This window comes from Nelusetta ayraudi, unplaced genomic scaffold, assembly GCF_046127955.1.
Source record: "Nelusetta ayraudi isolate G7.1 ecotype Tasmania unplaced genomic scaffold, CSIRO-AGI_Nayr_v1 ptg000004l, whole genome shotgun sequence".
Lineage (NCBI taxonomy): Eukaryota > Metazoa > Chordata > Actinopteri > Tetraodontiformes > Monacanthidae > Nelusetta > Nelusetta ayraudi.
Genome location: NW_027466054.1, coordinates 5,490,156 through 5,503,541, shown reverse-complemented (window position 1 = coordinate 5,503,541; position 13,386 = coordinate 5,490,156). Strand labels below are relative to the sequence as shown.

Here is a 13,386-nt window from a genome sequence, read left to right as displayed (position 1 = left end):
TTAAAAAAAAATCCAGCAGACATTATTTAAACCAATTAATTTGCTGCCTCATGGGGTGCAGGAAGAATCAAACTAAGTTTTGTATTCATTTATTAATGACAATTCCCACAACTTTGGACATACAGTAATATTCTATGTCCTACGGAGGCATACTTCACAATAACGCAAAACAGCAATGCCGCAGGCTGTGTTGCACTAATAACTCCGCTTCCACACAGAATTTCCTCCCCTGCTGAGTACTTACCTCTTGAAAACATAATAAAAGAAATGACTCAGTTGAGTTGATTTCAAAGGCCCTCTGTAAACCTGCGAGCATGCCACGGTATCTGGCCACCTCCCGCTGCATAAGTCACAGAAACTCGCTACACCTTTTCACCGCACAGACCTGCTTTCACTCGCTCTCAACACAAACACATTGCTTGATCATAATCTCACTTTCTTCACTATAGACACACACACACACACACACACACACACACATGGAGGCAGGCGCAAACACACACATATACAGATGCCGGGAGTGGATGGTCCAGGTCTCTGGTGACAGACCAATCAGAGGGGGAGATAAAGCCAGTATGAGGCTTTAGCCTGGTAACCCACAGCGACCCATTTAATCCCAGCGGTCAGTCCCCATGATGGAATTCAATTGATCAATCATGTAGCTCTGATGGCACCATTTCAGCGAGCTTATTGCTTTTTGCTTTCTCTCTGACGCATGCTACACACACACACACACACACACACACCCTGAAAGTGTGACCCCCAGCCTATCACAAGGTACCCACAAAGGAAGAGTGTACCTGTAATCAAACAGTTGGAACACAGCTTTTTTTAGAAAGAAAAAACAAAAAGAAACAAAACAAAACAGGTGATAATCAATATCACTCATTCATCTTTTTGTGTGAACATGAGAAGGTGTGTGTGTGTGTGTGTGTGTGTGTGTGTGTGTGTGTGTGTGTGTGCGTGTGTGTGTGTGTGCGCACGCATGTGTGTGTGTGTCTGTGAGGGGGGCTGTGGGTGTGCATGTGGGTGGGTAGCTTGATATCCGGCTGGTCTCATTGTATCCATGGATGGGTAAAGAAACTCATTGGCGTGACGGGTTAAATCCCATTCACCATTGGATACACACACACACACACACACACACACACACACACACACACACACACACACACACACAGAGTTACAGCTGCCTCTATCTCGGCGAGTCAGTCTCAGAAGGGAAACGCTTCCCTTCCCTCTTTTTCAGAGCAGAACAAAACAAACAATGAGCCTTTATTGTTCCCTCCTTCCGCCTTTTCTGTCTCTCTCCTTCACTTTCCTCTTCCTGTCTGTCTCCCGCTCTTGGCTCTCTGCCTCCGACTTGGCCTGACGATGCTAGTTCTCAATATCCCCTTAACATGATATTAATACATCTAAAAAAAGAGAGCGAGAGAGAGAGAGAGAGCCAGGTCACCTGTGTGTGTGTGTGTGTGTGTGTGTGTGTGTGTGTGTGTGTGTGTGTGTGTGTGTGTGTGTGTGTGTGTGTGTGTGTGTGTGTGCGCGCGCGTGTGTGTGTGTGTGTGTGTGTGTGTGTAGGATGGGATTGCACACCAGCCAGCAGGTGTGGATCTTTTTGCACTTGACATCGACGACTTACAAGAAAGATGACTGAACGGATGAGGCAGGGATCAGGGGTCCCAAGTCTGGCCCAACAAACCCTGCCTGTGTGAGTGTGTGTGTCCTATCCAGATTTCACAGACCAAAGTTTTTGGGCTGTGGGAGGCTCTGAGAAACTCTGGGTGATCCCTCCTCCCTCCTTACCTTCATCCTTCGCTTACACCCAGGGTTTTTTATGTGGTTGGCCGTGGCATGTCAGAGTGGATGCACAGGGGGTTTAGAGGTCACCTCAGCATTCTGGGTGAAATGCCTGAGCCATCATATCTTCTTCTTGGGCAACGATGTTGAGTGTTTGTCTCAAGTAAAGTGAGAATGTTGTTTTTTTCTCATGGCAAATAATATTCTCTGTTAAAATCTCAAACCCTGATATTCATGCGATGGATGTAACACACACGCACATGCACACGCACACACATGCACACGGACACACACACACACACACACAGCCTCTGTTAGTAAGAGAATAGGTTACGATACAATGGTCCCCTTTTGGCCCCACAAGTCAAGTTCTTCCATTCACTCCCATTCAGCTGCTTGTGGCCCCCGGTCACTCCCCACTTCCCCTCGCTTTGGCTGGGGGCACAGGTCAGCACGCTCCTACTGCCGACACACACACACACACACACACACACACACACACACACACACACACACACACACACTCCCCTTCATTTCTTCAACAGCTGCCATCTGTATGCCTAAAATATGGGCATGCTTGCAATGTCAGTGTTTCATATATTACAAAGTGAGAGGATCATGATATTCAATCAGCAAATCTCGAATTGAAATGTTACAGGAAGGGTTTGATGTTCACTGAAGTATAAATCAAGATACTTGTTTTAATAGTGAGCAAAAGCACTCGTTTCTTCTAAACATTTGGACTGTCTATAAATATATCAGATCAAAATTCCAGTCATTAAAAAAAGAGGAGTCCATCTTTAATCGTCAATCTTGCTTTTTTAACCTCATTTCTTTTTGACAAATTTAAAATATTGTTTCCAATTTTTCTTAATACTATAAAAATCTTTTCCTTCCATGTGTGTGTACAATCATTTGACTCTCGGGCAGGATGTGGGTGTGTGCAAGAAGGCTTTGGACCACGTGTCTGTGTATGTGTTTGTCTGTCCATGTCAGCGCATGCTGTTCCTCCTGTCGCCCCTCGCTGTGTGTGTGTGTGTCATTATCCAGCGGGGGCCGCTCTAATGGAAGCTGTGATTAGCAATGCTGTTAATTAGACCACAGAGCCGACCGCGCGGACCTCTGCCACTGGAACGCTGCGATAAAAAGCGGCGGCGCGGCGCTCGAGCGGCACTTTTCTGAACGCTCCGGCGAAACACGGCCTGATATGACGTCTCACGTTGGAAATTACCAAGCGGGAGGTCCGGTCGAAGCGCAGAGAGAACACGGCTGTATCACACTGTGGAGCGTGTCGCCATAAAGAGCAAAGTGAAACAATAATGTTGCTAATTAGATTAGAGTTTCTTCTCCAACCACACAGGCTTTGTCGCAGCGCGCACAATGGCTTCATATCCTGATGTAATTATTCATATTATTCCCATCAATGGAACATGAGACAATAGCTGAGCCATAATACACTCCTCGCTTGACTTGTGAAAGGAACTCAAACTACAGGGCGAAAAACAAAAGATCCCCCAAATAAAACCGTAGCCATGAGCGGCACCTTGACTTCTCCTCCTATTGATGTTAAAATGTCCAATATAAATGCAACACAAACCTCGTAATGGAGCCACGTGGTGCAGAAATAACCACTGAGGCCAAGTTTCAGCCTAAATTGAGAGGAAAAAATTAAGGAACGATGGATGAGCAATGCACTGGCACACATTTGTGCATCACTTGCATTTGTGGTACCAACGTTTGCTCTAATGTTTGGTGACGTCAAAGTGTCATCACAGGGGCTACATGCAAAAGGCTTTCAGCGACCTCTCAAAAGCTTCTTCTGTTGCTCTTCAGAAGAAGAAGACCTTGATTGATCCCACAGTGGGGAAATTTGCAGCATTACAGCAGCAGAACTTATAGTGCAAAGTTCGAGAATTATATTAACAAAAGAAATAAGGTAATAAAAAAAATCAAACATAAAAAATAAAATATTTGTAGGTAGAAACAGAAAAGAAAAAACAAGATATTTACATCTTATGGACAGTTTAACTTAAAGTTATCTACTTGCTGGCAATAAATAGACTCAGCTTTGTTTTTATTTCATCTCAGCCAGCAGCAAAGAACGTGTCATTATTCACAGAGCTCCTTTTAAATAGTGTTTGCTTAGATTATATCGTGCAAAGAAAATTATTATTGACTGCAACTGTGTGTGTGTGTGTGTGTGTGTGTGTGTGTGTGTGTGCGCGCGCTGAAGGATAAGTAGGCTGTATCCCAGTGTACCGGCGGGCCTGAGCTGCACCTCGGGTTTGTTCTGGGACTCGCTGGAATGTTTCAGAAATTCATCAGCAGTGGGAAAGGAACACTATATTTGTGTGCATGTGTGTGTCTGTCTGTGTGTGTGTGTGAGAGAGAGGGAGAGAATGTGAGAAATAGCCCCCAGTGGCACTCCGTCACCCCCCCTCTTGCTCCGACATCTGGTCCTGTCTCATTTACCGCAGGAGACTGTCTGTGTGATGGCTTTTTAATGCCGCTGACACTGCCACGTACACTCACACACGTGCACACACACACACACGCACACACACACACACACACGCATGCGCCTACACGTTCACGCACGCACACTCGCCACGCACAGCGTGTTTGTGTTAGCGCTTGCACACAAACCTCCATTAGCATGCGCCCACCATTGATCCAGCATGACAGCGTATGTAATCAATAGTGCATGCATAAAGCCCTGTTTCAGGAAGCTCTGTTTGTAAACAAATAGGAGTTTGTGGATGAAGACATTGGCCTCAGAATTCCCAGAATGCAACCCCCCCACTCACTCAATCACTCGTTGAAAAACACACATCTGTCAGTAGTGAGTTTTCCCAGTGGTTTTTCAATGTCGGACCCTCCGCTCAGTTGTGATACTGTGCGTTGTTGACCTCTGCGTGTGCCAAGCGAAGAAAAAAAGAAACTGGACACACGCTCGCCACACGAGCCTATTGGTCTGCTCACCTTCGTCCCTCTTCCTTTTGCCCACATCGGCGGCCGCACTGATACCCAGGATGCCGCTGATGGAGTACGAGGAGCCGGCCGAGTCGCTGGTCACCGCTGACACTTGTGTGGCGGCCACAGAAGTTCCTGCAGATGAGATGACACACACACATATACGTTGAGGGTGACGGTGACAATCTTTGAGGCGGCAGGTAACTAATAAAGTGGCCATAGAGTGTTTTTGAAGGTAGGTTGTGTTTTGCCCTCAGAGATGTTGTACTGGAGTGGTAGATTGAGTTATTGTTGCTTTTCTACAGTCTCTAACCAGTCAGCTCATCCTGACCTTTGACCCCTGACACTGACAAGGCATCTTCCTCCACACAGACTGCTGCTCAATGGCTATTTTCTCCTTTCAGGACGCCTCTCTGTGAACCCTGGAGATGGTTGTGATGCCATGCACATCCCAGCGGTTTGTGAAACAGTCCGACCTGCAGCCCGTCTGGCACAACAACCAAGTTCACCACGTTCAGAGTCACTTCTCTCCCCTTTCCTGGGTTAAGTCTCCTTAATTCAGTATTTCACACGGCAGCTCAGCCACCAGTTATCACCCACATCTGGGCTTTGGTAAAATAGTCCACTTCCCTCAAACATAACTGCCTTAAAAAGTCAATCCAAATCAATAATATTTATTGAAAGGCCACTTTAGGGGCTTGACAGTCTATTCATAGGCTTCCATGAGTATCGCAAAAGAAGAGGAATTGATTATTGATCTAAAAACTCATCTGACCTATATGGAGAATGAGATGCCTCTGATCTACAGGCAGTGACAGTGGCGAGCAATCTCAGTCTCGAAAGCACTGCTGGAGTCCAGCGACCAACGACGACAAAATATATAAAAATCCACTTCATTCGTTTGAAATTTAAAAGTGATGCATTTTAATCTTTCAAAATGTACTTGGCCAAAGAGACCAAAACTGAAGGACCAAAACTGAAAATTCCGAGGGGACGCTGCTCAGTGTCTGTATTTTACTGCTTGTGTCTCCTTCTAATCTTCCCCCTCGAGGAGACAAGTTCCGCACTGGGCAACACAGCGACATACTTGTCACCGCTTCAGTGACACACACACACCCTTTTTGCAACCTCCTGACACACACACACACACACGCTGAGACATACAGTCACTGATTCGTTGGTCCCTTATCTGTGCCCCTGTGAGCGGACGTGGGTTTGAGTGACAGTATGGTATCCCAGGAGGGACCGAAAGGTGTGGAGACAGACATCCTAATCCCCTCTCCCAGCAGACCCCCCAAACACAGAAAGACAAGACCGAAAAAGGGAATTAAAAAAAAAGAAGAAGAAAAAAGATAAACTAGACGATCGAGGTCCCTTCCAGCCTCCTTACTCCTTGGCTAACGACAGAGGGAGTATAATGAATGCATATCCCTCCTTTTCCCATCACTTGATTTAGCACTTCAATTATCTGATTTTCCTTTCTCTTTCTTTTCGCCCCTTTTTTTTTATCAGAACGCAGCGCTTTTATTCAGCAAATCCAAATGTTCAATTTTCCGCCTGGGAGTGGGACCCATTTATCTGTGTAATCTGTCGCCGTGCGTTGTGTGTGCGTGTGTATGTGTATGTGTATGTGTGTGTGTGTGTGTGTGTGTGTGTGTGTGTGTGTGTTTATGTGCGAGTGGCTGCTGTCTAAATGTGTGTAGAAAGGCAGGAGTCAGGGAGCAGCGCGTGTGAAATTAATTTAGATTAATAGACAATGTGCGATTATGAAGATATGAGCGATACGGAAACACAATCCACTGCAGGGCAAAGTAAGGAGCTGATACAGCGGGAGCGAGATGGGCTCTCATATTTATTTGCGTGGTGAGATACTCATCGAATCAAAGGAAATGATGTTTCCGTCACAGCTGTAATAGATATATTTCCTCAGTGTGTGATTCTTACAAGGAAACACTAGAATATCAGTAGGCAGGAGGAGGAGAGGATTTAGGTCATACATATATGTATTTGTTTGGATTATAGACCTAAAAGTCGCTATTGGAAACTATATCACGCACGACAAGGGACGTCCTGGCATTATGCACAATCTCCGACTGAACTCACCCTTTGAACCAAATGTGAACAGGTTGAGCAGGTCACCTGACGGTAAACTGCAGGAGTGAAATTGTGATTGAAACTGTTGTCAGAACCCCAAAACTGTGATGCGCTGTACTTGAAAGACAATTTTATTTTTTCAATTTTTTCAATTTCAAGTTTTCTTGGTGACAGTCGGTCTAATACATGATGGATTAGTAGTGACACAATTGGAAATGTGATATCAAGTTATTATTCAACGACACTGACTTGCTTTACCAGGGAAAGTTGAAGAGGGCATCAGTGTGTTCAAAAATAACCAAACTTACATGAGAAGGTGTGTTTCATTTAATCTTGAAATTATGTCAAGTCATATTGCAGAATGAAAACACACCATATGGAAACACACCATTTTTTTTTTAGCGTTTGTCTGCATGATGAGGTATTTTGAACCTGAAGCACATTTCCTTATGTTTTTGAATATCTGCGATATTTGGCACAGCAGAGAAATGCTGCACACAACAAAATCGGGAGTACCGGTAGTGTTGAGGGAGAGGGTGCACATTTCTGTTGCCATGACAAATATTACAAGACATTGGGATGTTTCCAAGAAGACTTAAAGTATCGAATGGAGAAAATAAACTTCCCCAAACACAGCCGATTGCAAGTGCAGTTATTTCAGTAAGTAACGGGCCAAAATTGTGAGCATCCACCTTGGATGACAACGCGCAAAGAAAATTTTTTTTGTTCAATAACACTGGAAATGCTGTCGTTTCTAAACAGTGTTTAAACAAGATTTCATCAAATCCAACAGTCGACTAAGAATGTACATCTACGTTACATTTCAATTGAATGACATAACCAGGAAACTTGTCAGCTGTAACTGCCCAACAATGCATTTTTCTAGTTTACGGGGATACTTGGTCTGTATCCCTTTAGATATACTGTGTGTAACAGCAGAAACTGCCATCGAAGGCCTTTCCATCACAAGCACTCTGGCCCCGTCTATAGAAGCTGTAGAGCTAAGAAATATGACTGAAGAGCAGGATGTATTACTCTGCAAAAACTAACTGCGCCTGACACATTTACTTTGGAGAAACAAGTCAATCTCAACAATCCTCTCAATTGAAAAAACGGAGAAATTATGAAAGGGCCAAACTGTTCTGCAAGACTTTTTTCCCTTTTTTTTTCCAAAAAGGAGGCTGTGTAAATGCCATAAATTGTTGGACATCTTCATAAAAAGCCTTTGAAGCGCAGAACATTGGCTGCGGTTAACATTTCACATTGTGTTTTCTTTGTGCGTCAAGCTCCAGAGGTTCTAACGTGCGCTCGCTCCTTGCACCGCACGGGAGGTGGTGGTGGTGGTGGTGATGATGGGAGGAGGGAGTTGGGGGAGGAAGGTGCCCACTCCTGAGAGACTCGCACAAAAAGCCGCGGCGGCGTAAAATTCGCTCTGGCAGTTGGAAAAGGGGATTCCGGAGCTGCGGCCTTACCTAAGTTGTGAGCCGACACTGAGCCTGTTTGGCCGGGCGGCTGCTGAACCTTTGTTCGGATGATCCTGGAGGAGGAGGAGGAGGAGGAGAGAGGAAGAGATATTAGTGTGTGTGAAGTGGTCGTTTGTGTTTGTGCGAGTACGCGGCAGCGGCGGCAGAGAGAGAGAGAGAGAGAGAGAGAGGATGAGCGACAGCGAGAACATGACCATCGTGGGAGCGGGATCGAGTGTGCGTGCGTGTGTGTGTGTGTGTGTGTGTGTGTGCGTGCGTGCGTCTGTGCGTGTGAAGTGGCTGAGGCCGGCTGACATGGCAGAGGGGCCTCACACTTCCTGCTTGGCTGCTCATGCAAGCCCTTCTCTTCCTCCGTCTCTTCCTCTCTTCTTCCTCTCCTCCCGCGTGCTCTGCCGTCCTCGCCCTCTTTCTTCCCTCTGCCTTTTGTGCCCGCTGCCTCCCTCGCTCCTCGCGCACCTTCCTTCCCTTTTGTCCGCCTCTTTTGCTCACTCCTTCTTCTCTGTTATTTCGCCATCCCTCCCTTTTCTCTGCCTCTGTGCTCAGGGGAAAGGGTTGTCATTGTACCATCGTGTTGAACCACTGAGCTGCAGCCACTTCATGCATATGGAGACTGGGGCCTCTTCTCTTTTCCAGCGCGCACGCACACACACACACACGCACGCACACACACACAGCTGCACACGTAAAGATATCTGGTGTTATAATGCGCTAGGAGCTGCCTCCTGTCCGTACCTGTTGCTATGAGGTGATTTTTAGTTTATGCACAGAAGTGCGGTACCTGTTGATGGAGCTGACGCTGGGGACGCTGTCGTTGTCGCACACCCTCTCGGCCAGGAGCCTGTCCCGGATCTCCCAGGCAAACATGGTGGGGTTTTGGCGTTTGTAATCTGCGATCTTGTCGACCACTTTGGGAGTAGCAACCTTTGGTTTGGATCCCCCGATAACCCCGGGGCGGATACTGCCCGTTTCATAGTACCTGCAAAAAAAAGAAAAAGAGAAACACTCCCATGACGCATCGGACATGTAGTAAGAGCAAGAGGAGGGTGTTTGTGAGTCTGCTGGTGGTTGAAAAATTCATCAACATGTAAACTCATCTTGTTTTATGTAATCGATTTCAATGTTGCCCACCAAGTGTTAGAATCTTTTCACATCACCCAAATTGGTGCACATTAAAACAGGGCACCCTGTCTTGATGGTAATATGTCCCAAGGACTTTCAATATGATTTGTACTTAGCGTGTGTAGCTGCGTGAACCTCCTTAGCAATAGTTCAGAATCCTGTCATTGCTTTGCCTCACATGTTTTGACTGTTGGCTTAAGACTCAATGCAGCCAGACAGTTGCTGTGATGCAAATAAAAAAAAAAAATAAGAATTTCATTATTGTTGGGGAAAAATCTACACTTACATTTGAATTGTTTGACTAACAATTATATGTGTTTTTTGGAAACTCTGTGCAAAAGCTCATGATGCCACAAATCCAGACATGATATTAATGCTACAGATAATCCTGCACTTATTGTTGGTCATTCATGACACCAGAATATGAGTCTAACCAAACTCAACCCAAGCAGGATATAGATGCTGCCTTCTCGATGCTGCATCAGTGTTTCCACATAAAATGAACAGCAGTCTTGCCACTAGATGATGATTCCAATTAACGAGCAAATGTGGAAGTAATTCATAGTTTTTTTTTGTTTGTTTGTTTGTTTTAGAAATAATACTCCTTCATGAGTTATGACGCATAGGAATATACAAGCATCATTATTATTAGACTTGTTTTCCCTCAAAGTGATTGTTGGTTTTGTTTATCTGATGGGAATCGAAGAAAACTGAGGAAAAAGTATAGAAAACCAGCCTCATGCTTTAATTAGACACCTGAGACACTTTGTGTTTATTCATGCCTTCATCTCTTTACACTGAGAAATTAAACTGGCTGAAACCACATCACAATAAAGCAAGAGTATCCAAAGCTCCCAACTGTCTTTCATGTGATCAATAGTTCCTCCTGACCTCTAGTTGATCACTGTTCTCATCTCTGGTTGACCTTTGCAGTCCCATTTCAATATTATAATATGCCCCCAAAAATATAATTTTATTTGTCCTATCTCCAAATCGAAATAAATAAATAATTTCAAGCATAAAAAGACATTTTTTTAAAAAAAATCAAGTAATCCATTTTTCTTCAGAAAGCAAGATGTCTGTATTGCTCGGATGGACGTGGAGAAAACAGTCCAGTTTCCTGACTATATTTAAATAGGTTAGTAAAAGTGGCAAGAAAATGCATAGATGTAAGAGTAATCAATTGTCATCTTACTCTTTTTCATTCTATTGTGCTGCTATCTGTAGTCATGTTCTATTTGTTAGATTGGAATTATCTCTGCTGAAAGGTCTCGTAAATTTGACGCTAAATTTACATCAACTTTAAACATTAAACAGTTTTCATCAGAGCAAAAACACCATCAATATAGTCCAGGCCCTGGTTGTCTTTAGTATCACGCAAATTTCACTTTACCAGAGTTGCAGATGTAGGTGTCTGCAGCCAGTTAATAAACCATAAAATAATGATAAAAGTCCACCCTTTCTGGCCCTTTGTGAAGTCACAACAGACACCGATCCCTGTCAGACCCCCCTTGTAGGTTAGTGACAACACTCCCAACCTGGTGGTCAATCTGCCCTCTGTCTTCCTGGTGGCTGCCTTGCAACAAAGCAAAGCATCAGTTTCGAAGAATGTTATTACTGACAAATTTTTGTTGGCCGCTGTAAACAAAGGGGTAAACTTGAGCTGTTTTTTTTCCTGTTTGTCTGTTTTTTCTGATAACCTATTGTGTGGGGTTGCTGTAAATGACCTGAAAATGGACATAATGTGGGACCTTCAACCTCCCAGCACTGCCCATGACTGGACAAACAAGGGGGAAACGGCAGCCATTGGTATGAATAACCGCGAGTATCCTCCAAACTGTGGACCATAATGTCTCCTTGCTGAAAATCACTGTGTGCCGTTTGTTTGTCTCGGGTGGTTTGATATTGTGGCAGAAAGTCAAGTGGACGGTGACACAGAGAGAGACGCCATCATTTGCGCACAACCTGCTTCACAGACTCCCAGACTCAGGCATTTTGGTGTCCACCATGGCTATTCCATGAATGTATTTGCATGCAGAAGGGCCAATGGGGGCAGGGAGAGGACAGCAAATGCTGTTCCGCAGCTTGCAGAGAAAGGGGGGATGCTCTGTGTGGATGCAAGCTGTCAGTCAGTCTTAAACCTGCTGCTCTGCCTCTCTCTCTCTCTCTCTCTCTCTCTCTCTCGCTCGGCCGCTGTACGGTAGAGTAATCCCTTCGGCGGAGATGTGTGCCGGTGTAAATGTGCATTTCCTTGTCTTTGTGTGTGCCTGCGCCCTTCCGTGCGTGCGCGCGTGCCCGTCAAAATGTGATGGCTGCGCTTGCCCCGTTTCGCAGCTGGAGTGTAAAGAGAGCTAAAAGGAAAAACAATCTATTTCCAAATAGAAAACTATTTAAATTATTCACAGCTGAATCATCGGCGAATAAACAAGCGTGGTTATTGATATTTGCGTAAAATGCACGCACGCACGCACACACACACACACACACACACACACACACACACACACACACACACACACACACAAATAACGCACACGCACAGAGTTGTAGAGTTGGTGTTTTTGTTCTGCTGGCGCTGGAGAGACAGAGAGGAGAGGATAAAACAACCCTCCCTTTCTTTCTCCCTCCCTCCTTCCATCCCTTGATCCCCCCCCTTCCCAACGTAACGCTTCAGTGAGTTGAACAGTCAGGATGGGGGGGAGTGAGAGAGAGAGAGGGAGAGAGAGGTAGAGAGACAACGACGTGGAGCGGGGGGAGAAAAGGAGAAACGAGGGAGAACAATGAGCAACACATTTTTTTGATATAGCTGAGGGTCGCTGCAGCTAATCCTTCGCCTCTGTCCCCTCACATGGTGTCCCTGTCTCTCCTGCAAAATGTTTTCCTCTTCCTGTACAGTCCTGCTCAAACGCCCCTTTTCCCCTTCTTGGAATTGGGTTCCCTGTTCTTGACTTTCTCAGTCTTCCTTTTTAGCGGGGGGGGGAGTTGGTGGTGGCGCAAAATATGGTGCCGCTTTCATTTTGATGCTAATTCCCCAAAAAAGTGATGAATCTTTTCCCCTTTGTCTCCCCCCACCACCACCATCGCCACCACCGCCGACCCACCCTTTCTTCTCGAGGGGGACGGAACGAGCAGGGATTTGCTCTTGAATTTAGCTTTGAAAGGGCAGGAAGAGGCGGACAGAGGGAAGAATGCCAGAGAGGGAAGAGGAGAGAAATATTAGGGAGGGGAGAAAGGAAGAAAAAGGGAGAACGCGGAGAGGAGTGGAGAACAGAGAGAGAATCGAGGAGCCAGCATAAACGGAGGAGGACGGCGCCGAGGCGGGTAGAAGAGGAGTGAGTTTTAGAGAATAGAACGCTCTCTCCTGCACTTCCATTCTTGCACCGTTTCTTTCCCAACCAGGAAGGAACATTTTTTTACACAAGGACACAAAGTCAGCTGCCAATGTGCCAGTGTGACGAGCTCTTGACCTGCTTCTAGTTGAAAACAGAGTGAAATGCTCATTGTGCATGTGTGTGTGTGTGTGTGCCTTGTACCTGCCCAGAATTTTGCTGACACACCCGTGGCTGACCCGTAGCTGGCGGGAGATGTCGCAGGGCCGCACACCTTCGTGGGCGAGCTGCACGATTCGCTGTCGCACCACATCTGGGAGGGGCCTGCCGTTTACAAACACACCTCCCAGCTGGTTCACTCCACCATGCCCTGCGAGAGACAGACAGGGAAAAAGATAAACAGGAGGTCAGCGATGAGCAAAAGACAGCACTAAAAAATTAATTGGTTCAATTATGTTCTGGTGATTGGAATGAGTTACAGTGGAAACCAAATGACCGGGAATGACCGAAGGAGGGGCCAATAGGTTTTAAAGGGATGAATGATTGTGGATTTGGCTGGATTATAAAATCCGAAATAAAAACTTTGCAAT

The 13,386-nt window shown here is 45.6% G+C and overlaps 1 protein-coding gene across 5 annotated transcripts in view; it reads right to left on the bottom strand.

Annotated features, from left to right (window-relative positions):
* The window catches only part of pax5 (paired box 5), a 46,822-nt gene that overhangs the window by 19,323 nt on the left and 14,113 nt on the right, over positions 1-13,386 (bottom strand). For 4 of the 5 annotated variants that reach the window (XM_076030405.1, XM_076030415.1, XM_076030421.1 and 1 more), the window contains exons 2-5: positions 13,001-13,166; positions 9,127-9,324; positions 8,337-8,401; positions 4,780-4,905 (exon numbers count right to left, since the gene is read on the bottom strand). In XM_076030405.1, coding sequence (XP_075886520.1) covers positions 4,780-4,905; positions 8,337-8,401; positions 9,127-9,324; positions 13,001-13,166 — 555 coding nt within the window. Of the gene's footprint in view, positions 1-4,779; positions 4,906-8,336; positions 8,402-9,126; positions 9,325-13,000; positions 13,167-13,386 lie in introns of those variants that run through there. The other variant, XM_076030428.1, reaches the window with a different exon arrangement.